Raw genomic sequence first — 25,303 nt, forward strand, 5'->3', positions numbered from 1 at the left:
CCCAAGTACTTTGATTAAAGTAGACTATATATTTGTAAGTCCTTCCTCCACTCTTTATAACGGAAAGAGGAAATCTTTGCTTGAGATAGCAAATACATGATTAAATCTACACGTTTTGGAAGGGGCCCTGAAATTTAAACTTGTTAAAACTCTAATTCCTGTGATTGTTCCCCGGTTAACCAACCTCCAGCCAGTGAAAGTTGTGATAATTCTTTTTGAACTGCATTTCCTTTTGGACTGATTTTAGAAATAGCTCAGGCTCAAAAGACAGTTTCTTATTTTCTTTAAAAAACAACAACAAAAAACAAACAAGAAACAAACCACCGCTAACACTGGAAGAACACAGGAAGTCTGGTATGTAATCAAATAGGCGGCGTTCCCGGAATTCTATTTACACTCACGAAGATGGTGGGCTCCCTTTGCACATGCGCAAAGAACGCTTGGAGGGGCGGGCAGTTCCGCTGCGTGGGGTCGCGCTCCCGGCCGGGATTGGCGGAGCCAGGGCTGAGAGGCGGAACCGGAAGAGCCTGTGTTGTGCGGCTCTGCAAATTCAGTGCCGGAGTCGTCCCAGCTTGCAGTTTTCAGCATTTGGTGTAGCTCTTGGCCGGCGGTGTCATGGGGGAAGCGGAGAAGTTTCACTACATCTACAGTTGTGACCTGGACATCAACGTGCAGCTTAAAATGTAAGAGAATTTGGGGACCGGGACTGGGATTGCTGAGCTTCAGGGGCGGGGAGGCAGGGGCCTATGGGTTGGGGAGAGAAGATGCTTATTAGCTTGATGGTCGGCCTGCGGACGGCCCGGAAGGCTGAAGCCAGGGAAACAGAGGTGAACGGGAGTTTGGAGAGGGGCCGTGTGCGCGGACTGAGGACGTGGTCTCAGTGAGCAGGACAGCTGTAGGAATAAATTCGTAAGTCCCACAGGGTTTATTTTGAAGAAAGCGTTTTGCTGTTCACTGCAACCTTTTGTGGGATTATTACTGCCTCATCTTACAGATAAAGAAATTAAGTCTTGGTTAAATCGTCGTCCTGCCGTTAATAATTGGAAGATCTTACTTTAAAACGGGGCTGGAAGGTGGAATAGAGACTGAAGAAATTATGAAGAGGTAGATACAGGCAGATAAGGTAGCTGAGCACATGGAGGTAGTACTAAAAACACGAGAGGTGATAGAGGATTAGGTTGAGTCTTACGACAGTCTGGCATTGCTTAGCCAGGGAAGTTGGGAGTCAGTCAAAGATGAGGACGGCTCCAGGTGTAAAGGGACTAGAATATATAAGAGAGCCTTGCAGGAAAATCTTGGGATACCACAGTTGAAGTAAAGGTCCAGGGCATGACATCTTGAGATGAGAATAATGGAACTGAGATGGGGAACAGGTAGCACCAAGTTGGAAATTATGTCCATTGGCAGTCTCATAGATGTATTTTCATATGTGAAAACTATTATAAATTATCACAGATTATTAATCCCAACATCATTCATCATATGTTTTAATCAGTATTCAACAAATGTGCCTCAGACATAGGGCTACATACCTGTAGTAAATACATTTTCTGAGTCATTAGACGCTCCTTTGAATGATTGTTTCCAGAAGTTACTTACTTCAGACTCTGACAAGTCCTTTACTGTTCATTTCGTGGTGGTAAGAATAATATGCCAAACTGTACCTTTGTATAATACTTTACACACCCATTTAAAGTAATTTTACAGCATACACCAGTAGATGTTTATACAGGACCTGTATTGCCATCATCTGGTAAAGGACTTTCCTTCAGTCTTATTCCTCTCAGTATTTCTTGGACATATGAATGTTTTTTTTTTTTTTGAAACATTTGAACATTAAAAGGAAAGAAGAAAATTTTTTTTAAAATTTGTCCATTATTAACAGACACACATTGAGTATTTTGAGGAAAAGATAAAGCATAAATTAGAAGTTTGGCAAAATTCAGTACAAACCACCTTTTAGCGTCTGAGACTAGTTTTGGGGAGGGCAGGAAGTATCAGTTTAGAATCATATAGTCAGAGAATAGTAAATTTTAAAATTCTGTTTATTTTCCCCAGGCCGTTTCATCTGTGTCTGTGGTTTTAATAAAACTTGCACTTTGATGTCTCTTTTCTTAGTGCCATAGTTGAATATCAAACTGCCCACAAGACATGGTCACTTTGGATGTCCCAAAGCACTTCAAAAGCAGCTTGTCCAAAATGGAGCACATCATTAGCATGCCCTCTAACTCTTATCTTCTCTCACCCTATTTTGGTGATTGTTAGCATCATTCATTGATTTTGGTTAAGACAGGAAAGGAGTCATACGGATTCACACAGACAGCCCCTCTCACCTTCTCTGTTTAATCCTTTACAAGTTGTCTTGAATCTACCTGCTCAGTATCTTTGATCCATGCCCCCTTTAAACCCCATTGCCCTAGCCTTAGTCTACCCTTTTCCTTTTAATTTTGATTGAAAGTCTTCCAACTGATCTTGCTTTCAGTCCCACCTATCCATTACTTTCTTATACTCCTGCCAAAGTATTATAAACACAAATCTGATTATATTTCTCTCAATTCAAATTGTTCAGTTAACAGGTTTTTGAATTTTCATTTTGCGTGAGGCACTGTACTGAATTTGATGGCTACTTGGCTTCATTGCCCCCCCTACACTTCATTCTCATCTCTAGCTTCTTCTCCACATGAGCTTTATGCTTTAGCTATACCAACCTGTAGTTCGTCAGACACACTATCTTGCCTTTTTTCAGTTGTATATGCTGTTCTTTTATTCTGGGATGACTCTCTGCCTCTGGCTCTCATCTTTCATATATTGTTCAGGCTCATTTCAGGCATCTATCTGGGTTACGAGCCCTACCTCCAAGCCACGTTAGGTGCTCCTGAGACTTTCTGATATATCTTTTGGTAATGGGAAGAACATTGGCTTTGGCTTCCTCTGTCCTGGTTTTTATTCTCAGCTCTGTTACTTACTTTGTGATCTTGGATAATAAGCTTGGTCTCTGAGTCTGCTTCATGTTTTATAACATGGTAATATGGTGAAAAGTAAGTAAGAAAGTCTCTATAAAATGCCTGGCACAATATATGATGTAATCTTGATTTCCAAGTAATGTTCCTACCTCTTTTATAATTTTATGCATATCTTTTACTACTTAAAACACTGTATTTCTTAATTTAAAGAACGGATTAGATATCTACATAGTAAAAAAAAATGAAAGCATAAAAAAATATGCATTAAAAGTAAGTTTTCTCCCTAGAGCAAGGACTTAATATTTTCCTGTAACACTGTATTGTTTATCTTGTCTTTCATTTCTGGACTTCTGTGCTTAGTACAGTAAATGTTGTTGAAAGACTACAGGAATAAGTGGTCAACTTGAAGTTAATAAAATGAAACTAATGCTTGGAAAGCTGGTGACATCTAGAAGGTAGACACAAGAGTTGATGACAGGGTTTAAAATTAAGAAGCCTAAAATAAAGAAATATGTTGATGAAGTTAGGAATGATCTTAGGCATGTTAGTATTTTAGGAGACCTTTAGTAAATGAAAAAATGACTTTAATTTCATCTATAGGAAAATGTTCAGGTAGCATAAGGTTACTGTGACATAACCATAAGCTCTTAGTATTTGTTGTGTTTGTCTTTTAAAAATGTGTCTAAACATTATTGCTTTTATGCTTTCAGAGGAAGTTTGGAAGGGAAGAGAGAACAAAAGAGTTATAAAGCTGTTCTAGAAGACCCAATGTTGAAGTTTTCAGGACTGTACCAAGAAACATGTTCTGACCTCTATGTTACTTGCCAAGTTTTTGCAGAAGGGAAGCCTCTGGCCTTGCCAGTGAGAACATCCTACAAAGCATTTAGTACGAGATGGAAGTAAGTTATTTTCTTGAATATGGTGGGTTCCAGGCTATTCTCCCATTTGTTTATAGATGTTGAAAGTATTATTTGGGATTACAGAGGAATTAAATTCTTTATTTAATACCTATAAGCAGTGATCGAATACTTTAAAGTAGGAACCTACTCAGATAAAGTAGGTGGAAGTGAGGTGGAAGTGAATTTATTTGCCTAATTGAGGTGGAAGTGAATTTATGTTTGTATTGAGTATATTGACATATTTTTATGAGAACTTGACTGATTCACAAAATGACCCAAACCAAAAACACGCCTCTAAATTTGCTCCCATTCTACGCCCTTGAACACAGAAACACTTTTGGATAGTCTGAGAATGTTGTCTAAGCTGATGTTTGGAACTCAGATCTTTAGAGAGAGATATGTTGTCATCTGTTTGGATCAGTTGTTTATGTTAAATGTGAAACTAACTTTTTTTTTAAGTTTATTAAGCATGCTGCATTAGCAAGCCATTGTTGGAATTCGAGGTAAATGTAATGAACATGAAGTTCCCGTTTATCCAGGATAGTATTGTAGGTCCTTAATATAATCTCTTGACACTTCTTATTTGATAGATTGTGTGGTGTAGTTTTAATGTTTGATTCGTGAGTATTATTCAGTACCCTGGTAGGCTTGGTACAGGATACACAGGTTGTGTGCCTCTCAGTGAAGGAGTTTATGCCCACAGTATTCATGGAGGACAGGATGTGGCCACATGGACTCCCAGGCGGTACTGTTGAGGATACAACCCTTTGTTTACCAAGTGTGGCCCAGCAGACTGGGAAAAGTTTTGTGGAGAGATCAGAAGCCTAAGCTCTGATGATCTGGCTACACTGAAACCAACTGTTTTAATGGTGTAATTTCTTTAGTAGTCTTTTTGTGGCTAGATATATATACACACGAGTGTATATATGTATTTGTACTTATTATTCTGGAAAATTTCAAACCTGTAAAAGTAGAGAGAATAATATAATGAACTTCCAGGGCTCCCTCACCTACCTTCAGTAATTACTTACTCAGGCCAATCTTGTTTCAGCTATACCCAATGTTATTTTGAAGCAAATTCCAAATATTATATCATCTTAACTTAAATATTTCTTTATGTCTGTAACATAGCTACATATCATCATTACACCTAAAACAACCCACCAAAACTCCTATAATTGTATCAGAGGTTCTTAAACTGGAATCAGGAAATCTACAAAACCCTGAAATTGTATGCAGAATTTTTTTGTGTCTTGCGCATTTTTACGGGGACAGAGCTCAAAGCTTTTATTAGACTTTTTGAGGTGGCTTGTGACCCCCCCAAAAGATTTAGAACCACAAATTTAGGTCTAGGAAGTCAACATTTATGGAGAATTCCACTTTTCTTGGGGGAAATTGTATGGTGGTTTTGTTCCATGCCTTGGCAATAAAAGAGATTAGAGCAAAAGCAAATTCCCAGTTATAGGGAGATGAACATCTTTCTCCTCTTCCTCCCATTTACCAGCTCCTCTCTGCATTGTTTATGTATTTTCAAGGATATAAAAACTTTCATATTTGCTCTCTCAAGGTTTGAGGTTTTTAGTTTATATATTTATTTAATTGTGAAACTAACAAAGTACTCTAAAATAATTAGAATGGCTTTATTTTTTAATTAAAAGGTTTAAAACAGCTGTGTAGAAGATAGATTGAGAAAATACCTTACGTTGGGTAAATATATGAGGATAGGTTTTTATCTTTTTTTAAAATTAATTAATTTATTTATTTTTGGCTGCATTGGGTCTTCGTTTCTGTGTGTGGGCTTTCTCTAGTTGTGGTTAGCAGGGCTACTCTTCGTTGTGTTGCACGGGCTTCTCATTGTGGTAGCTTCTCTTATTGCGGAGCACAGGCTCTAGGCACGCGGGCTTCAGTAGTTGTGGCTCGCGGGCTCTAGAGCGCAGGCTCAGTAGTTGTGGTGCACAGACTTATTTGCTCCACGGTATGTGGGATCTCCCTGGACCAGTGCTCGAACCCATGTCCCCTGCATTAGCAGGTGGATTCTTAATCACTGCACCACCAGGGAAGTCCCTATCTTCTTTTAAATATACTCTTTGGGCTTAAGGGAAACATTTGCAGATTTTGTACATCCTGCTCTTTAGTATTTAAGAGTTGAAGTTTTTACCAATTCATCAAAACAAAAATAGCACTTCTAAAATAAATAAGGGCAAACTTTATACAGCCCTTATTTTCTATAAGCACTGACTTAAAAGAAGATTCTGTAGACTGGGGGGGGGAAATAAATTATACCACAAAAGGATCTCTTGCTATCTTAATTTTTGCACTTCAGAAAGTATTTTGGGGTAGTATGAGATTCCAGGTTGTCTAAATCTATTTCTGAGTTTCTGATAGTGAGTTGTGAGAGTTCAAATAATGAGAAGCTCATCCAAAATTCATCCGAATCTCTTCTACCATATTCTATTCTATCCTGTCCTATAATAAGAGAGCCCATGAGGAGGAAACCTATACTTTCTTTAGTTACACTTAGGGTAAAATTATCATCTTTAGGTGTGAAATACTGCAAATTTTTAAGTTATATATATGAATATTATTCTGCAGGCAAGTGGTTTAATTTTTTTTTTTAATTTATATTTTGTCTTGTCACGTGGAGGATTTGAAATGGCTTTAGACATAGACTATCTAATATAATTTTAAAGTTAGAAAGTTAGGATTTAGGAGTGCATTAATCACACTAGAGAATTAGTACACTGGTGTATGGGTGTGGGGTACGTGGTGGGAAGTCATACCATCCAGAATCAAGCTTTAGAATCCTGGAATATTTTGAAAGTTGCCAGGTGAATTTAAGCCTAATTAGAGTTGGGGCATGAAAAAGGGATGATTCATGGGAAGGGAGAGAACAAAATGGTGTTCAAAATACACAGTTCTTTGATATCTGACCAGATCTTTTCATAATTTCTAGAATATCTTGAGTAGTTTTCAAACTATTTTTTAGCTGCAGATTCATTTTCTTCAAAAGAAATCTTCTGCAGAAGCCCAGTATGTAAAACAGGTAAAGTGTTTTTGCTTTAATTTAAAGAGGTATGGGGGTCAGGTGTTGGATGGCAAAAGGTTTGAGGCAAATGATTGCTTGCTCTCATGTATTCTCCTAGTCAAAGGACAGAATATAAGGATGAGTATTTTCACAGCTCATTTTGGATATTGTTACTGACTTTTCTCTTTAACTTTAGCCTGTGTTAACTAATCTTTGTGGTTTGTTCATTGGCATAAGGTTACACTGCTTAGTATTTACCTTTTTATTCTGGCCTACCATGTGAATAGTAATTAAATAAATTCATTTAGTTTCTTAAGCTTGTCTGTAGGGGAGAAAGGCTTTTTAAACATGTATTTTATTTCTTTAAGAACTTCATAGAATAAAAGGATTTAATGATGTTTAGAGTCTCCTTTAAATCGAAAGCCATCTCTAATTTTCCTGTAGGTCCTTGAATTTATATGGTGGATGTAAATGTTTTGTTCTTTAATAAGTTCGTGAAATTCTCTTCAGTTTCTTACTGATGCAGGTGTATTTGACCTAGACTGGGATATGCCCTTTGAGAATAATTTTGAGTAAACAGAGAGAAGCAGTTCTGTGTGTCTGCTGGGTATTACTTTGTGTGTTGTTTGCATAGTTTTCTTTTGGGATTTTAAAAGCCATCTGTTGTTTAAGGAAGTTGAGATGATCAGATAAATCCAGTGTTAAGTTTGAATGCAGAAGAAAATTTGCAGAGGTGAATAGAGAGTAAAAAAAATGGGAGAACTGTGCTGTCATTACTGTTAGTAAGAACAAACATTCCTTAGTGAAATCATATGTAAAAATATGCTTTGAAAGCATTAAAAAAATAGCTAAGCATTATTGGTATTTATGAAATAACTTCAGTGGAAGAAAAATCTCATGTAAAAAGTTGTCACATATCTGTCCAGAGCAGTCTAGTAACTTCATGTTACAAAGTTAGTGGATGGTCTCCTTTGATCTCTTTAAAATTTTGTTTTTTTTCTGCTTTATTGAGATACTGATGTATATTATAGGACCATGTTATACCTAGCAGCATTTTGAGTATAATATGAGTAATTCTGATTTCTTTCTTTTCTTAATAAAAAACTGTTCTGGAGAGTGCTTACAGAAAAAAAAAAAAAAAATCACAGTTTAGTTCTAGAACAACTTTGGTTCTAATAGGTTTATGTGTTTTCCCAGATTTTTATTAGCTATTATTATATTCTTTGTGTCTTAGTGATATCGTCTGTTTCTCTTTTCTTCATTGAAGTATAGTTGATTTACAGTATTGTGTTGGTTTCAGGTATATAGCAAAGGGATTCTGTTATACATATATGTGTATATATCTTTTTTCTTATTCTTTTCCATTGTATTTTATTACAAGATATCGATTATAGTTCCCTATGCTATACAGTAAATCCTTGATGTCTGAGTTTCTTGATTAAAGAATTTACCAGTGTTATTTTTCATGAGCTTTGTTTTTCAAAATATTTTTTTTCATGTGTTCTATAGGTATATCTTGGAGATATTGCAGGTTCAGGTCTAGATCACCACAATAAAGCGAGTATTGCAATAAAGCAATTTTTTTGGTTTTCCAATGCATATGAAAGTTATCTTTATACTGTAGTCTATTAGGTGTGCAATAGCATTGTGTCTAAACACAGTGTTCATACCTTAATTAAAAATTACTTTATTGCTAAAAAATTCTATCATCTGAGCCTTCAGCGAGTCATAGTAGTAACATCTAACATCAAAGATCACTTACAACAGATCACCATAAAAAATATATTAATAATGAAAACGTTTGAAATATTGAAAGAATTACCAAAATGGGATAGAGAGACACAAAATGAGCAAAAGCTGTTGGAAAAATGGTACCCATAGACTTGTTAGATGCAGAGTTGCCATAAACCTCAATTTGAAAAAATGCAATATCTGCAAAGCCCAATAAAGTGAAGTGAAATAAAATGCAGATATGCCTGTATTTAAAATTGAAGTTGCGTAGAGCAAAATTGAGGTAAGTGCCACGTTATTTTTTGTACTACTAACTTAATCTTTTGACATTTTCTCTGGACAAACCTTCTTGTATGGTTTGTTAACTTAAAAGAAAGTTATACACATATGTTTATGTTGACTTTCTTTCCTTAGCTTTATGTTTTTGTTGACTTTATTTCCATAGCTGGAATGAATGGCTAAAACTGCCTGTGAAATACCCTGACCTGCCCAGGAATGCACAAGTGGCCCTGACTATATGGGATGTGTATGGACCAGGAAAGGCAGTGCCTGTGGGAGGAACAACAGTTTCACTGTTTGGAAAATATGGGTAAGCGTTTTCTTTTCCTATGGAAATGTTGTTGCTTTCTGGCCCTTTTCTTTCTTGACCTTAATAGTTTATGCCCAGTCTGGTTCTCTGTGCTAGGAAGTGAAACCTATTGGATACATATTGGATACATATGATTCTGTAGTACTTGAGGCTGAAGTTGACACATATTTCCTTCAGGAGATGCAGATAGATTAATTAAAAAACACAGTTTGTATTTCTCTACTGTTAATGATTGGTAATGTGATTTCTATTAGGAAATAGTCATTGGAAACTAGAACCTTATTTTTAGGAAAAAAAGCCTATTTGTCATATACTGTAACTGCTTTGTTATAGGGTTTTTCTGCTTTGTCATAATAGTGACAAAAAGGACAATAAACAGGGTTTAAAAAGTACTAAAGCACTAATTTGCTGTAATGGTAATGATTATAATAGGAAAGTTAATTTTGTTTTTAAAAATTTACAGATAATAGAAGTTAATTGTAAAACAAAAACAAAAACATGATAGTCCTTTAGGGTGTTTTTTCTCTATCCCTTTTCTCCTGAGCAGAGAGATCACTCTTCATCTTAAGAAAATTGTTGACATTCTATTCTTTCTATGTTTATTAATTGGAACTTTTCTCTAAAAAACTTGGTCTTTCATCATATATTGAGTTACCTTGGTATACAGTTCATATAGGAAAGGCAGATTAATGTTTAATTTTTTTTCCCCTTTAACAATTTTAAGAATGAATTGGTTGGTGCCTTGGTAACCTTGAAAGTGATGATTGATGGTTTTTTGGTTTTTTGTTCTTAAGTTTCATCATGAACTTTTAAACAGTTTTGAAATGTTTCAATCCATTGTTCTTTTTATTCTTTATAATTCTTAAAAATTCCAATTTTTGGTCAGTAGGAGCCCCTTCAAGTTGATCCCATGTTCTTTTGACAGTATAGCACACCAGTAGTCATTGGTAGCTTCTTTACTTTCTGGAGACAAGCTATTCCAGGCTCATTGGGAAATTTCCTGCCCCAGACCTGGACTCTCTGAAAGAAGTCCTAGTTCCTTTAGGTATCAAATGGTAGAGACCATAATCTAGGTATTATCAAACTTCTTAATTTTTGCCCATTTTAAAATTGAAAAATATTATCTCCTAAATTAATTTTCACATCATTAAATATGAGTGAAGATGATTGTATTGTGATATTTCCCTTTACATTTGTGTTTATGTTTCTGTGAATTGCTTTTTCATATCCTTTGCCCATTTTTTAAAATTGAGGTATAATTCACATACCATAAAATTCTTTGTCTTTTTTTTTGAGTTGTCATTTTTCTTATTAATTTGTAAGGGGTCTTTGTAGATTAGTGAAATTAGCCCTTTGTGTGTTACATGTTACACATATTGTTTTTCCTGTTTGGCATTTTCTTTTGAATTATATATTTGTTTGTTGCTTATTTACTTGCAGCTCATGAATCTTAAATTATGATGTTGAATTTATCAGTTTTTTATAAACCAGTGGGGGTTAGGAAGGCAGGTAGAACTAGATTGTCTGGGTTTAAAACCTGGTTCTTTTGCTTATTATCTGTGTACCCTTGGGCAAGTTATTTAATCTCTTTATGCCTCAGTTTCCTTATCTGTAAAATGAGATATTAGTATTTACCTCACAGAGTAGTTGATGATGATAAATTACTAAAGACATGTAATGAGCTTAATAAGTGCTCAGTAAATATTAGCTGTCATTATTTCTGAACTATTCTTGTTAGTTTTGAATACTATTAATTATAAAATGTTTTAATATTAGAGACGGATAATCTTCCTCATTCGTAGTCCTTTCAGAATTTCTCTGGATAGTCTCTATATTTTATCAGATAAATATTAATATTATTTCCTCAGTTAAAAAAAAAAGCTCATTCTTATTTTGTTGGGAAACTGTATTGAATTATATATGTGAATTACAGAGAGAATTGATATCCTTATAATATTGAATTTTTCTGTTCAGGATAGGATGTCTCAGAAAAGCTTCAACTCATGAATAAAATGTAGATGTAATTTCATTGAGAATAGCTTGATTGCTTAGTAATATGTAGGTATTTTACTTTAATGTATCTATTAAAGAAACATTTATTATTGAAATCCATGCAGGAACAATAATTTAGACATAGTCTGAGACATCGTGGCCTCCAGTTTTAAATATGTTTTTTGATAAAATGGCAGGTTATAGTAGAATGGACATATTACAAAATCAGTATGTTTCTTTTCTGGAATGTTTGTACCTTTTTACTTTCTCTACCAGGGTGGAATTTGCTTGCCATATAGAAAAAAAATGCACAACAGATTATTACTCTTACTGTAGTCTTAGTGGTTAAATCTTCTTGAGAAACAGCCAGATAGACCTCTTGGTTTTTCTTCCTGGCCTCTTCATTAGTGGTTTACCTTCTGAAATAACAGCGGGAGTTTCCCTCATGAAAACACCTCTTTTAACACTCATATATCGATACATTTTCATTGACCTTAGGATGTAGTTTCAGGAGACAATCTGACTAGACTATAGGTGTGAGACAATAGAAATTTCCATAGAAGTACAGTGAAATGACCTGCCTACAGCCAAATCAATTCTCAGATTGACATTTGTGACACGGTTTTACTTGGCCTTTGACAAGTTTTTATAAAGTATGTGAAATCAGTAGTAATCATTGTGTGTACGTGTATGTATAATAACTCATGTTAGATCACCTACTGTTCCCTCTAGGCTGATGCTAGAGGGAACCTGCACCTCAGAAAAAGGAAATCTGAGAAGCCCTATGAAATTAAAATAACTCCTTTTTCTCTCTGTGTCCTGGGGCCTTCCCTTGAAGGCTAACTGGGATGCAGTGGAGACAAGCCGAGGCATTCCCTCGCAAGATACTGGACTTCCTGTGCACCTTTGGATTGTGGAAGAATATGATATTCAGGATGTTCCAGGTGCTATAGCAGAGTGCAGACATCCACTTGTACTGCTGGGTCACAGCTGCTTCTCTGCATGGTGTTGCTGACATTCATGGTGAGAAAGTAGCATGAGTCTTCTGTGTGATCTCAGGAGGAAGCCTGTGCAAATTTTTTTCCACCTACCATTAAAAATCATGTCATGTGCCACCACAGTTCTCATGACTTAGGGAAATGCTGCTTTAGACCTTCATTTCCTCAAATGTTTCTTAGGCAATGAAATAACACCAGTTGTACCGCACCTTGTTCCTTAAATAGTCCTGGTATGGACTTATTAGCTATCTAAAAGTGGTCCTCAAAGTGTGTAATAGCTGTGTTATAGTATCGGGAGTCCTGTGACTACCAACTCTTGCTGTTTGCTAATACCTGTTTTGTATTCTTGAGTCAGTGTGAAGCAGTGCTTCTTGGAGGATAGTGTAGTTAATCTAAAGACAGATGTGTTAGGATATGGCTGGAGTAACTAATTGTCCTCATTTTGAAAGTCTAGCTTGTGAGATTCCTAAGTAGCTAAAGAATTGATTGATCATTAGGTTAAATTGGCAAAGGATCATACGCAAGCTGTATATTTCTCTTGCAGATGTTTTTTCCAAATGTGAATTCTGAAGTCAGGCCAGTTATTGCTGTAGTGGTTTGGCACTGGGAGCTGGAGCATCTACAGCAGCTGTTGCTGGGGCCTCTGTTTGTGTCTGAGGGAGATCCTGCTGTACCGTTTTCTTTCTTGCCTGTTTGGCTTAATTTCCCAAATGGACTTGATGCTCTGAGCATCTTCTGGCTTGCCACCTGGAGGCTGTGTAACTCTCTGTAAAGGTTCCATTAGTGTCAAAAGAAAGTAATATGTTCACTTGATCATTTGAATCACTTGGCATCACCCCTACCTTCCATGTCCCCTTATCCTTAAATCTCTTCTCCAGATCCATCCCAAGGCACCTAAATTATTTAGTAAACTGGCTTCCTGCCAAATGTACTTATTTTTGATTTAGTTAAGTTCAGCCAAACTATTCACTTGGGGGCAAGGAAGTGGAGAGAAGGAAGGGAAGCTTTCTGCTGTTTCTGAAGGTATATTTAAGGATATTCATGGAAAGTGGTATTATGACCTTACTGTACCCAGTTTCTTAGAGACTAAGGTCTGCTTTATGTTGAATGTCTCTCAGTTGAAAGGGAAAGAAAATGAACTTTATAAAGGCTTTTTAAATAATACCACTTTTTTTTTTTATCTTTAACATGATAGATAAATATTGGGTGTATTGAGTCTTCACAACCAGTCAGTACATTTTGTGTTGGGCCTATAAAGTAAGCTTTTGCAAATATGGTTGCTGGATATTACCTGTTTATTTCCAAACTTAGACCTTAACATATTTGGTCCTTAATCTTATACTGCTCATCAGCTTGTAGCTGTCCTTTATAGTTTCCAATCTAAATGTTTATGGCATCATTACTTACATACGTTACATAATATTCAGTGAAAATTCTCTTTATTACCTCAGGAAAATCTGCTAAGAAATTTTCCATTGGTCAGATCATGATAATAATGGTTTAAAAATTAATGTGAACCTTTTACAGTTAAGTACAGTGGTTTTAAAGATGGGAAAAGTGCATCACTATATCCATCGTGTACCTAATTAAAAAATTATTTAATATGGGAGTCTTTGGACTTGCCTACTCACCTGCACACACTTCTAGTCTTATTCTTTTCATTGCGATTGACAGCTTGGCCTTTCAGCTTTGGGAGGATGCTGTTTGAATAGACTTTATATTGTTTGAAAGGCCTTGTTAACACTTAAAAAAAGAAAACACACTAACAGAAGACTATCTCTAAACCTCTTCAAAGAAACAAAACTCAGAAACTTGACAGCGTATTTAAAAAGCATATTTGTCTAGAGCTTCTTTTATGAGTTTGTTCAGCCTTTACTGTGGGTCTTCATGGTAGCTTTTTGAAAGAAGCAGAAGCAGAAGCATGACAATCAGAGGTCATGTAGTCTTTTACTTTAAAGTAGGATCATCCAGCTCAGGCTGAATTTCAACAATATGTTAAATTTCTGACTTGTAGACATGGGTATTTTTTCTTACTGAATCCACTACTGTATTCCCTTTTAGACATCTTTCTTATGGAAAAGAAGATGGGAGAAAAATAAGCCTGTACCCAGTGAAAAGGAAAATAATAGCTAACATTTATCGAATACTTATTACGTGGTAGACACTATTCTAAGTACTTTTTACTTGTACTGGTTTATTTAATTTTTCTAACAACTCTGTGAGATACAGTTCCTCTTTATAATCTCATTTTATAGATGAGGAAACAGGCACAGAGAAGTTAAGTAACTTACCCAAAGTCTTGTAGGTAATAGGTAGCACAGCTGGGATCCAAACCTCGGCAGTTCAACTCCGCTGTCTACTATGCTGAATTGTCACTTAAAGTAGAAAGTTATATAATTATTTTAATTTGGTTTCAATCATTGTAAATGTGACATTCTTTCGCTGGGTAGAAATTTGGTTTCTGTTTCTAAGATCTCCACTGACGTGTTGAAGTGCATGTGGTCCATTACTGATGCTTCTCTGTTTCCAGTTTACCTTTAGAATCTCTGTAATAGTTCTAACTGCTTGGAGGAGAAAAGAATGGCACGTGAAAAACAGTGTTACATGGATTTTAGTTGCTTGGTTAATTGCTTTACAGCCCACTGGAGGCTTAAAGCTTGGCAAGAGAGACATGCATTTCCTTGGTAGAATTCTCTCTGTTTACGAATCTGAAATTTCCCATAATGAACTACATTAATTTAATTCTGTCCTGAACATTCTCTTTTTGCCTAGCATGTTTCGCCAAGGGATGCATGACTTGAAAGTCTGGCCTAACGTGGAAGCAGATGGATCAGAACCCACAAAAACTCCTGGCAGAACGAGCAGTACTCTCTCAGAAGATCAGATGAGCCGCCTTGCCAAGGTAAAAAAGAAGCTATTGGAACAGGTGGAAGGCTCTGAATGATGTCTGTTGTAGTATAAATTGACATTATGAATTCTGTCACATTACTTTTTAATTTAAATTTAATCTTTTAATAATAGTTTTATTGAAATATAATTCACATACCATAAAGTTCACCCTTGGAAAGTGTACAGTTTAATGGTTTTTTAGTGAATTCACAAAGTTGTACGATCATTACCACTATTTACTTTTAGACCATTTTTATCAAAAATATAACCATGTACTCATTAGCAGTCATTCCCCATTCCCTCCTTCCTCCAGCCCCTGTCAACCACTCATCCACTTTTTATCTCTGTAGATATTCCAATTCTGGACATTTCACGTAAAGAGAATCATAATACATGGCCTTTTGTGTCTGTAATTCCAACAGATTTGAAAATGTAGAGCTTTTGGTGATACCTTCAAGATGACCACCTACTTTTTTGGTAACATTGTCTTAAAGATGCAAGTGCTAGAGATTCTTATATTGTTTGAAAGTGAAAATTTCTTATATTAGCCTGTCTAAATTACCCTCACTCCACCCCACCTCTCTTTTTGTAAATTGACTGAGTTATTACCTCTTTTTTTCAAAATTGTGTTAATGAAGTGTTTTCATTTAATGTTTGTATTTCTAAGTTCAATTCTATTCTCAAATCACAGTAGTGTAACTTATGTTGTGAATATGTTAGATATGTTAGATACTGTTTAAAGATGCTTTTACAATACTTTTATTAAGAGACTTTCTTTTAATTTTTACATGTAATTTTCCTTTGTGATCTTATTAGTTACGGATGACTCTATTACGTCTGGAGAAAGTTTTAATGCCAAGCACTTTACAACTTTTTTGTTTTAGATTCCATATATATATGTGTTAGCATACAGTATTTGTTTTTCTCTTTCTGACTTACTTCACTCTGTATGACAGACTCTAGGTCCATCCACTTCACTACAAATAACTCAATTTTGTTTCCTTTTATGGCTGAGTAATATTCCATTGTATATATGTGTCACGTCTTCTTTATCCATTCATCTGTCAGTGGACACTTAGGGTGCTCCCATGTCCTGGCTATTGTAAATAGTGTTTTAATGACCGTTGTGGAACATGACTCTTATTGAATTATGGTTTTCTCAGGGTATATGCCCAGTAGTGGGATTGCTGGGTCATATGGTAGTTCTGTTTTTAGTTTTCTAAGGAACCTCCATACTGTTCTCCATAGTGGCTGTATCAGTTTACATTCCCACCAACAGTGCAAGAGGGTTCCCTTTTCTCCACACTCTCTTCGGCATTTATCGTTCATAGATTTTTTTTTTTTTTTTTTTTTTTGCGGTGCGCAGGCCTCTCACTGTTGTGGCCTCTCCCGTTGCGGGGCACAGGCTCCGGATGCACAGGCTCAGTGGCCATGGCTCATGGGCCCAGCTGCTCCACGGCATGTGGGATCTTCCCGTACTGGGGCATGAACCTGTGTCCCCTGCATCGGCAGGCAGACTCTCAACCACTGTGCCACCAGGGAAGCCCCTGTTTCTAGATTTTTTGATGATGGCCATTCTGACTGGTGTGAGGTGATACCTCATTATAGTTTTGATTGCATTTCTCTGATGGTTAGTGATGATGAGCATCCTTTCATGTGTTTGTTGGCAGTCTGTATATCTTCTTTGGAGAAATGTCTATTTAGGTCTTCTGACCATTTTTGGATTGGGTTGTTTGTTTTTTGGATATTGAGCTGCATGAGCTGCTTGTAAGGTTTGGAGATTAATCCTTTGTCACTTGCTGCATTTGCAAATATTTTCTCCCATTCATAGTGTTGTCTTTTTGTCTTGTTTATGGTTTCTTTTGGTGTGCAAAAGCTTTGAAGTTTCATTAGGTCCCATTTGTTTATTTTTATTTCCATTTCTTTAGGAGGTGGGTCAAAAAGGATTTTGCTTTGATTTATGTCATGGAGTGTTCTGCCTGTGTTTTCCTCTAAGACTTTGATAGTTTCTGGCCTTACATTTAGGTCTTTAATCCATTTTGAGTTTATTTTTGTGTATGGTGTTAAGGAGTGTTCTAATTTCATTCTTTTAGATGTAGCTGTCATTTTCCTGGCACCACTTATTGAAGAGGCTGTCTTTTCTCCATTGTATTTTTTTTGCCTCCTTTATCAAAAATAAGGTGACCATATGTGTGTGGGTTTATCTCTGGACTTTCTATCCTGTTCTATTGATCTGTATTTCTGTTTTTCTGCCACTACAATACTGTCTTGATTACTGTAGCTTCATAGTATATAGTCTGAAGTCACGGAGCCTGATTCCCCCAGCTGCGTTTTTCTTTCTCAAGATTGTTTGGGCTGTTCAGGGTCTTTTGTTTTTCAACACAAATTGTGAAATTTTTTGTTCTAGTTCTATGAAAAATGCCATTGGCAGTTTGATAGGTATTGCATTGAATCTGTAGATTGCTTTGGGTAATATAGTCATTTTCACAATGTTGATTCTTCCAATCCAAGAACATGGTATACCTCTCCATCTGTTTGTATCATCTTTAATTTCTTTCATCAGTGTCTTATAGTTTTCTGCATACAAATCTTTTGTCTCCTTAGGTAAGTTTATTCCTAGGTATTTTATTCTTTTTGTTGAAATAGTAAATGGGACTGTTTCCTTAATTTCGCTTTCAGAGTTTTCATCATTAGTGTGTAGGAATACAAGAGATTTCTGTGCATTAATTTTGTATCCTGCTACTTTACCAAATTCAGTGATTAGCTCTAGTAGTTTTCTGGTAGCATCTTTAGGATTCTCTATGTATAGTATCATGTCATCTGCAAACAGTGGCAGCTTTATTTCTTCTTTTCCAATTTGCATTCCTTTTATTTCTTTTTCTAATCTGATTGCTGTGGCTAAAACTTCTAAAACTATGTTGAATAAGAGTGGTGAGAGTGGGCAGCCTTGTCTTGTTCAGGATTTTAGTGGAAATGGTTTCAGTTTTTCACCATTGAGAAGGATGTTGGCTGTGGGTTTGTCATATATGGCCTTTATTATGTTGAGGTAAGTTCCCTCTGTGCCTGCTTTCTGGAGAGTTTTTATCAAAAATGGGTGTTGAATTTAGTTGAAAGCTTTTTCTGCATCTATTGAGATTATCATATGGTTTTTATCCTTCAGGTTGTTAATGTGGTGTATCACATTGATTTGCATGTATTGAAGAATCCTTGCATTTCTGGGATAAACCCCACTTGATCATGGTGTATAATCCCTTTAATGTGCCTTTGGATTCTGTTTGCTCGTATTTTATTGAAGATTTTTGCATTGATGGTCATCAGTGATATTGGTCTGTACTTTTCTTTTTTTGTAATATCTTTGTCTGGTGTTGGTATCAGGGTGATGGTGGCTACCTAGAATGAGTTTGAGAGTGTTCCTCCCTCTGCTATATTTTGGAAGAGTTTGAGAAGGATAGGTGTTGGTTCTTCTCTAAATGTTTGATAGAATTCGCCTGTGAAGCCATCTGGTCCTTGGCCTTTGTTGGAAGATTTTTAATCACAGTTTCAATTTCAGTGCTTGTGTATAGTCTGTTTATATTTTCTCTTTCTTCCTGGTTCAGTCTCAGAAGTTTGTGCGTTTCTAAGAATTTATCCATTGCTTCCAGGTTGTCCATTTTATTGGCATATAGTTACTTGTAGTAATCTCCCTTGATCCTTTGTGTTTCTGCAGTGTCAGTTGTTACTTCTCTTTTTCATTTCTAATTCTGTTGATCTGAGTCTTCTCCTTTTATTCTTGATGAGTCTGTCTAATGGTTAATCAATCTTGTTTATCTTCTCCAAAAACCAGCTTTTAGTTTTATTCATATTTTTTATAGTTTTCTTCATTTCTTTTTCATTTATTTCTGATCTGATCTTTATGATTTCTTTCCTTCTGCTAACTTGGGGGTTTTTTGTTCTTCTTTGTCTAATTGCTTTAGTTGTAAGATTAGGTTGTTTGAGGTTTTTCTTGCTTCTTGAGGTAGGATTGTAATGCTATAAACTTCCCTCTTAAAACTGCTTTTGCTGCATCCCGTAGGTTTTGGGCCATCATGTTTTCAGTCATTTGTTTCTAGGTATTTTTTGATTTCCTCAGTTATCTCTTGATTATTTAGTAGCATATTGTTTAGCCTCCATGTGTTTGTATTTTTACAGTTTTTTTCCTGTAATTGATATCTAGTCTCATAGCATTGTGTTTGGAAAAGATACTTGATACAATTTCAATTTTCTTAAATTTACCAAGGCTTGATTTGTGACCGAAGATATGATCTATCCTGGAGAATGTTCCATGAGCACTGAGAAGAAAGAGTATTCTGTTGTTTTTGAATGGAATGTCCTATAAATGTCAATTAAGTCCATCTTGTTTAATGTATAATTTAAAGCTTGTGTTTCCTTATTTATTTTCATTTTGGATGATCTGTCCATTCGTGAAAGTTGGGTGTTAAATTCCCCTACTATGATTGTGTTACTGTCAATTTCCCCTTTTATGGCTGTTAGCATTTGCCTTATGTATTGAGGTGCTCCTATGTTGGGTGCATAAATATTTACAATTGTTACATCTTTGTCTTGGCTGGATCCCTTGATCATTATGTAGTGTCCTTCTTTGTCTCTTGTGGTAGTCTTTAAAGTCTATTTTGTCTGATACGAGAATTGTTACTCCAGCTTTCTTTTGATTTCCATTTGCATGGAGTATTTTTCCATCCCCTCACTTTCAGTCTGTATGTGTCCCTTGGTCTGAAGTGGGTATCTTGTAGACAGCATATGTATGGGTCTTGTTTTTGTATCTATTCAGCCAGTCTGTGTCTTTTGGTTGGAGCATTTAATCCATTTACATTTAAGGTAATTGTCAATATGTATGTTCCTATTACCATTTTCTTAATTGTTTTGGGTTTGTTATTGTAGGTCTTTTCCTTCTGTTGTGTTTCCTGCCTAGAGAAGTTCCTGTAGCATTTGTTGTAAAGCTGGTTTGGTGATGCTGAATTCACTTAGCTTTTGTTTGTCTGTGAATGTTTTAATGTCTCCATCGAATCTGAATGAGATCCTTGCTTGGTTGTAGGTTTTTTAATTTCATCACTTTAAATATGTCCTGCCACTCCTTCTGGCTTGCTGAGTTTCTGCTGAAAGATCAGCTCTTAACTTTATGGGGATTCCCTTGTATGTTTCTGTTGTTTTTTCCTTGCTGCCTTTAGTTTTTTCTTTGTATTTAATTTTTGATAGTTTGATTAATATGTGTCTTGGCATGTTTCTCCTTGGATTTATCCTTTATGGAACTCTCTGTGCTTCCTAGACTTGATTGACTATTTCCTTTCCCATATTAGGGAAGTTTTCCACTATAATCTCTTCAAATATTTTCTCGGTCTCTTTTTTTTCCTCTTTTTCTTCTGGGACCCCTATATTTCGAATATTGTTGCATTTAATGTTTCCCAGAGGTCTCTGAGACTGTCCTCAATTCTTTTCAATCTTTCTTCTTTATTCTGCTCTGCAATAGTTATTTCTACTATTTTACCTTCCAGGTCACTTATCTGTTCTTCTGCCTCAGTTACTCTGCTGTTGATTCCTTCTAGAGAATTTTAAATTTCATTTATTGTGTTGTTCATTATTGTTTGTTTGCTCTTTAGTTCTTTTAGTTCCTTGTTAAAACTTTCTTGTTTGTTCTGCATTGTATTTCCAAGATTTTGGATCATCTTTACTATCATTACTCTGAATTCTTTTTCAGGTAGACTGCCTCTTTCCTCTTCATTTATTTGGTCTGATGGATTTTTACCTTACTCCTTCATCTGCTGTGTGTTTCTCTGTCTTCTCAGTTTGTTTAACTTACTGTGTTTGGGATCTTCTTTCGCAGGCTGCACGTTCTTAGTTCCCATCGTTTTTAGTGTCTGCCCCCAGTGGCTCTGGTTGGATCAGTGGATTGTGTATGCTTTCTGATGGAGGGGACTGGTACCTGTCTTCTGGTGGATGAGGCTGGATCTTGTCTTTCTGGCTGGCAGGACCGTGTCCGGTGGTGTGTTTTGTGGTGCCTGTGACCTTACTGTATTTTTAGGCAGCCACTCTCCTGATGGGTGGGGTTGTGTTCCTGTCTTGCTAGTTGTTTGGCGTAGGGTGTCCAGCACTGTAGCTTTCTGGTCATTGAGTGGAGCTGGGTGTTATCATTGAGATGGAGATCTCCGGGAGAGCTTTCGCTGTTTGACATTACGTGGAGCCGGGAAGTCTCTGGTGGACCAGTGTCCTGAACTCGGCTCTCCCGCCTCAGAGGCACAGGTCTAACACCCGGCCGGAGCACCAAGACCCTGTCAGCCACATGGTTTAGAAGAAAAGGGAGAAAAAAAAGAAAGAAAGAAAAAAATAAAATAAAGTTATTAAAATAAAAATAATTATTAAAAATAAAAAAAAGTAATTAAAAAAACAGTCAGAAATAACCTTAGGACAAATGGTAAAAGCAAAGTTATACAGACAAAAATCACACAAAGAAGCATACACATTCACACTCACAAAAGGAGAAAAGGGAAAAAAAAATATCTATATATTGAAATAGAAACAGGAAGTGAGCAACCAAATCAATAAACAAATCTACCAATGATAATAAACTCTAAATACTAAAACCAGAAACAAATTAGATGCAGAAAGCAAACCCCAAGTCTACAGTTGCTCCCAAAGTCTGCCGCCTCAATTTTGGGATGATTCAGTCTCTTTAGGTATTCCAGAGATGCAGGATACATCAAGGTGATTGTGTAGATTTAATCCACTGCTCCTGAGGCTGCTGGGAGAAATTTCCCTTTCTTTTCTTTGTTCGCACAGCTCCTGGGGTTCAGCTTTGGATTTGGCCCTGCCTCTGCGTGTAGGTCACCTGAGGACATCTGTTCTTCACTCAGGACGGAGTTAAAGGAGCAGCTGATTAGGGGGCTCTGTCTCACTCAGGCCTAGGGGGAGGGAGGAGTACGGAATGCGGGGCTAGCCTGCAGTGGCAGAGGGAGGCGTGACTTTGCAACAGCCTGAGATGTGCCATGTATTCTTCCATGGAAGTTGTCCCTGGATCACAGGACCCTGGCAGTGGCGCCCTGCACAGGCTCCTGGGAGTGCAGGTGTGGATAGTGACCTGTGCTTGCACACAGTATTGTTGGTGGCTGCAGCAGCAGCCTTAGCGTCTCATTCCCGTCTCTGTTGTCTACGCTGATAGCTGCAGCTGGCGCCCATCTCTGGAGCTCGTTTAGTCAGTGCTCTGAATCCCCTATCCTCGTGCACCCCGAAACAGTGGTCTCTTGCCTCTTTGGCAGTTCCAGACTTTTTCCCGGACTCCCTCCCATCTAACTGTAGCACACTAGCCCCCTTCAGGCTGTGTTCACGCAGCCAACCCCAGCCCTCTCCCTGGAATCTGACCTCGGAAGCTGGGGCCTCAGGTCCCAGCCCCCAACCGTCCAGGCAGGTGAGCAGACGAGCCTCTCAGGCTGGTGAGTGCTGGTCGGCACTGATCCTCTGTGCGGGAATCTCTCTGCTTTGCCCTCTGCATCCCTGTTGCTGCACTCTCCCCTGTGGCTCCGAAGCTTCCCCCCCCCCGCCACCCCCATCTCCACCAGTGAAGGGGCTTCCTAGTATGTGGAAACTTTTCCTCCTTCACAGCTCCCTCCCAGAGGTGCAGGTCCTGTCCCTATTCTTTTCTCTCTGTTTTTTCTTTTGCCCTACCCAAGTATGTGGGGAATTTCTTGCCTTTTGGGAAGTCTGAGGTCTTTTTCCAGCATTCAGTAGGTGTTCTGTAGGAGATGTTCCACATGTAGATGTATTTCTGATGTATTTGTGGGGAGGAAGATGATGTCTACATCTTACTCCTCTGCCATCTTGAAGATCTCCAAGAATGAACGTTATAATTCATATAATAATGAAATTCTGAATTTGAGGGGGAATGGTCAGAGTCAAGAAATATAAAGCTATATAGTTGTGCAATTCATCCACCTAGGTTCTCTTATATTAAACAAATTATATAGGCTTCTATTCACATGTTCCTAATTTTTTCCCATTTATTTATTAAAAATTTTTTTTTTGTGGCACATGGGCCTCTCACCATCACGGCCTCTACCATCGTGGAGCACAGGCTCCGGACACGCAGGCCCAGCGGCCATGGCCCACAGGCCCAGCCGCCCCGCGGCATGCGGGATCCTCCCAGACCGGGGCATGAACCCGCGTCTTCTGCATCGGCAGGCAGACTCCCAACCACTGCGCCACCAGGGAAGCCCTCTCATTTAGTTTTGATGCAGATTTCAGAAATAATTTTTGTAACAACTGATTGACATTTTTCAAACAGCAGTAAATGCAGCATTGGAATTTGAAATGGACTTTTTAATGTAGCACAATGTTATAGTATACATTTATCTTTTGAATTTTATAGTAGGAGAAAAAGGTGTGACTTGATAATGATCAGCTTTTTTTATCGTTGCAACTATAACTCCTTAAAGAGTTGTTTGGGTTCATATTTATTCTTTTGATTATCATTGTACATTTGCAGCTCTCAAAATGATGAGTAAGCATATGCAGCGCTAAATGAGGTATTGGAAAGAAGCCTTCTTAACAGTTTTGTTAATGGGTAGCAATCATCAACAGTCTAAATTCTTTATATTGGAGAGGATGGGAAGTAAGGTCCTACTTTTTCAAGAGGTATGTATTAAAATTTATACACTGACTATTACCGAGGGTGGCTAATAGTTTTTAAGTGAGTATTTATGCATTTGTTTCTCAATCTTTAAAATGGGGATAAAAATTAATGAGAATAAGTCTTTCTTATGCAAATTGGAGATGAGCTCCTTTCAAAGTTCTTTTTCCCTAATAGAATTCTATTTCTTACTTCTGAGTGGAGTGGAGCCTTTGGAGGTTGCTGTGCTGTGACAGCTTGCATTAGTGTTTAACTCATGTTCCCCAGAGACTAAATGGAAACCATTAAAACCAATAATTACTCTTCTTAAGGGGAAAAAGGCATCATGTTTGTAGCATTTTTGAAGGAACTGCTCTCCCTTTGAAGGAAGCGTTTTTTAATTTTTTGGCACTTGGGCTAATATGTTTTATTCTTTTCTGTACAGCAGTTGGTCATGCTGTTTGAAGTTTCAGAACTGTTATATCCCTGCTGCTGTTGAAGTTGAATGTGTTTTATAAATGATGCTTTGGTTTGATGAAATTGGAAGCTTGGGCATTTGGAAGCACTTTTCAGTGGGAAGAGCACTGTAGTATGAGGCAGAGATTTGGCCATCCTACCAGCTCTGGGAAAATAATTTCTAAGCCTGTAAAATCAGAAGTTTAGAATGGATGATATTTGAGGTCCCATGTAGCTATTCACATTCTATGATTCTAAAAGTACTGCAATAGTAAATAATTGGGATTTTTTATTTACCTGGATTTTATAGTTACCACCTTAATAGAGAAACAACATGCAGTCATCAGTTGGCAATTATGGAATCGTTGTTCATGATGTTCCTTTTCATCTGTAATACATAAGCCTAGAGTAAAGCATCGTTCAGGACCTGCCTAATGTGAATGATCTGGCTGTGCGCTTAGATTTTGTTTTTGTTGTTTTTCTTTTTTGGTTAGTGACTGCTTCTTAAATTTTTCAGACTGGCTTCCTTAGTATTTCCCTTGCCTTATACCAGAAAAAGTATACTTTGATATTTGTTGTGGTCTTAACTTATAAACTTACCAGAGAGAGTATACTTTGATACTTGGTATACTCTGAATTTAAAATGATACTTTGGTATTTGTTTGTTCCTTAAAATTATGCCACAGTAGCTCTCTCCCTCCTTTTCTCCTCCTCTCATTTTTCTGGTTCCACATTAAAAAGTTTGTTGAGTTAGATTGTCATTCTCTTCCTCAAAACATTTCGAAATTGTCTTTGGTACCGTATTACAATATTTTGAAATTGTTTTTGGTTCTTTAAAAACCTGGAAAAAAATGTCTATGCTATTGTTTCCATTTTCATATAAAAGGAACAGATATTTCATTTTCTCACACTGTCATTTTAAGAAAAGAAATGAGTATTCAAATAGATGAGGTTTAAGTGGTTAGAACTGAATGGTTTCTTTCTTGTTGTACTTTGATTTTTCCAGTGAATTTACTCTGTTTCTAATTGTTGAGAAAGGTGGCTTAAGAGTAAAAACGTGTATATTAATCTTAATAATAGCAGAGCATAGTTACCATGCATTGTACCCATGAGCCAAAATAAATAGCATAGT

The 25,303-nt window shown here is 36.9% G+C and overlaps 1 protein-coding gene across 3 annotated transcripts in view; it reads left to right on the plus strand.

Moving 5' to 3' along the window:
• The first annotated feature begins 543 nt into the window (after positions 1 to 543).
• The window catches only part of PIK3C3 (phosphatidylinositol 3-kinase catalytic subunit type 3), a 156,701-nt gene continuing 131,941 nt past the window's right edge, over positions 544 to 25,303 (plus strand). For all 3 annotated transcript variants that reach the window (XM_060028977.1, XM_060028978.1, XM_060028979.1), the window contains exons 1-4: positions 544 to 683; positions 3,674 to 3,862; positions 9,064 to 9,207; positions 14,970 to 15,099. In XM_060028977.1, the coding sequence (XP_059884960.1) occupies positions 616 to 683; positions 3,674 to 3,862; positions 9,064 to 9,207; positions 14,970 to 15,099 (531 nt within the window). In that variant the 5' untranslated portion in view covers positions 544 to 615. The remainder of the gene's footprint in view (positions 684 to 3,673; positions 3,863 to 9,063; positions 9,208 to 14,969; positions 15,100 to 25,303) is intronic.

The sequence above is a fragment of the Delphinus delphis genome, chromosome 13 (genome assembly GCF_949987515.2).
Source record: "Delphinus delphis chromosome 13, mDelDel1.2, whole genome shotgun sequence".
In the NCBI taxonomy this organism is placed as follows: domain Eukaryota; kingdom Metazoa; phylum Chordata; class Mammalia; order Artiodactyla; family Delphinidae; genus Delphinus; species Delphinus delphis.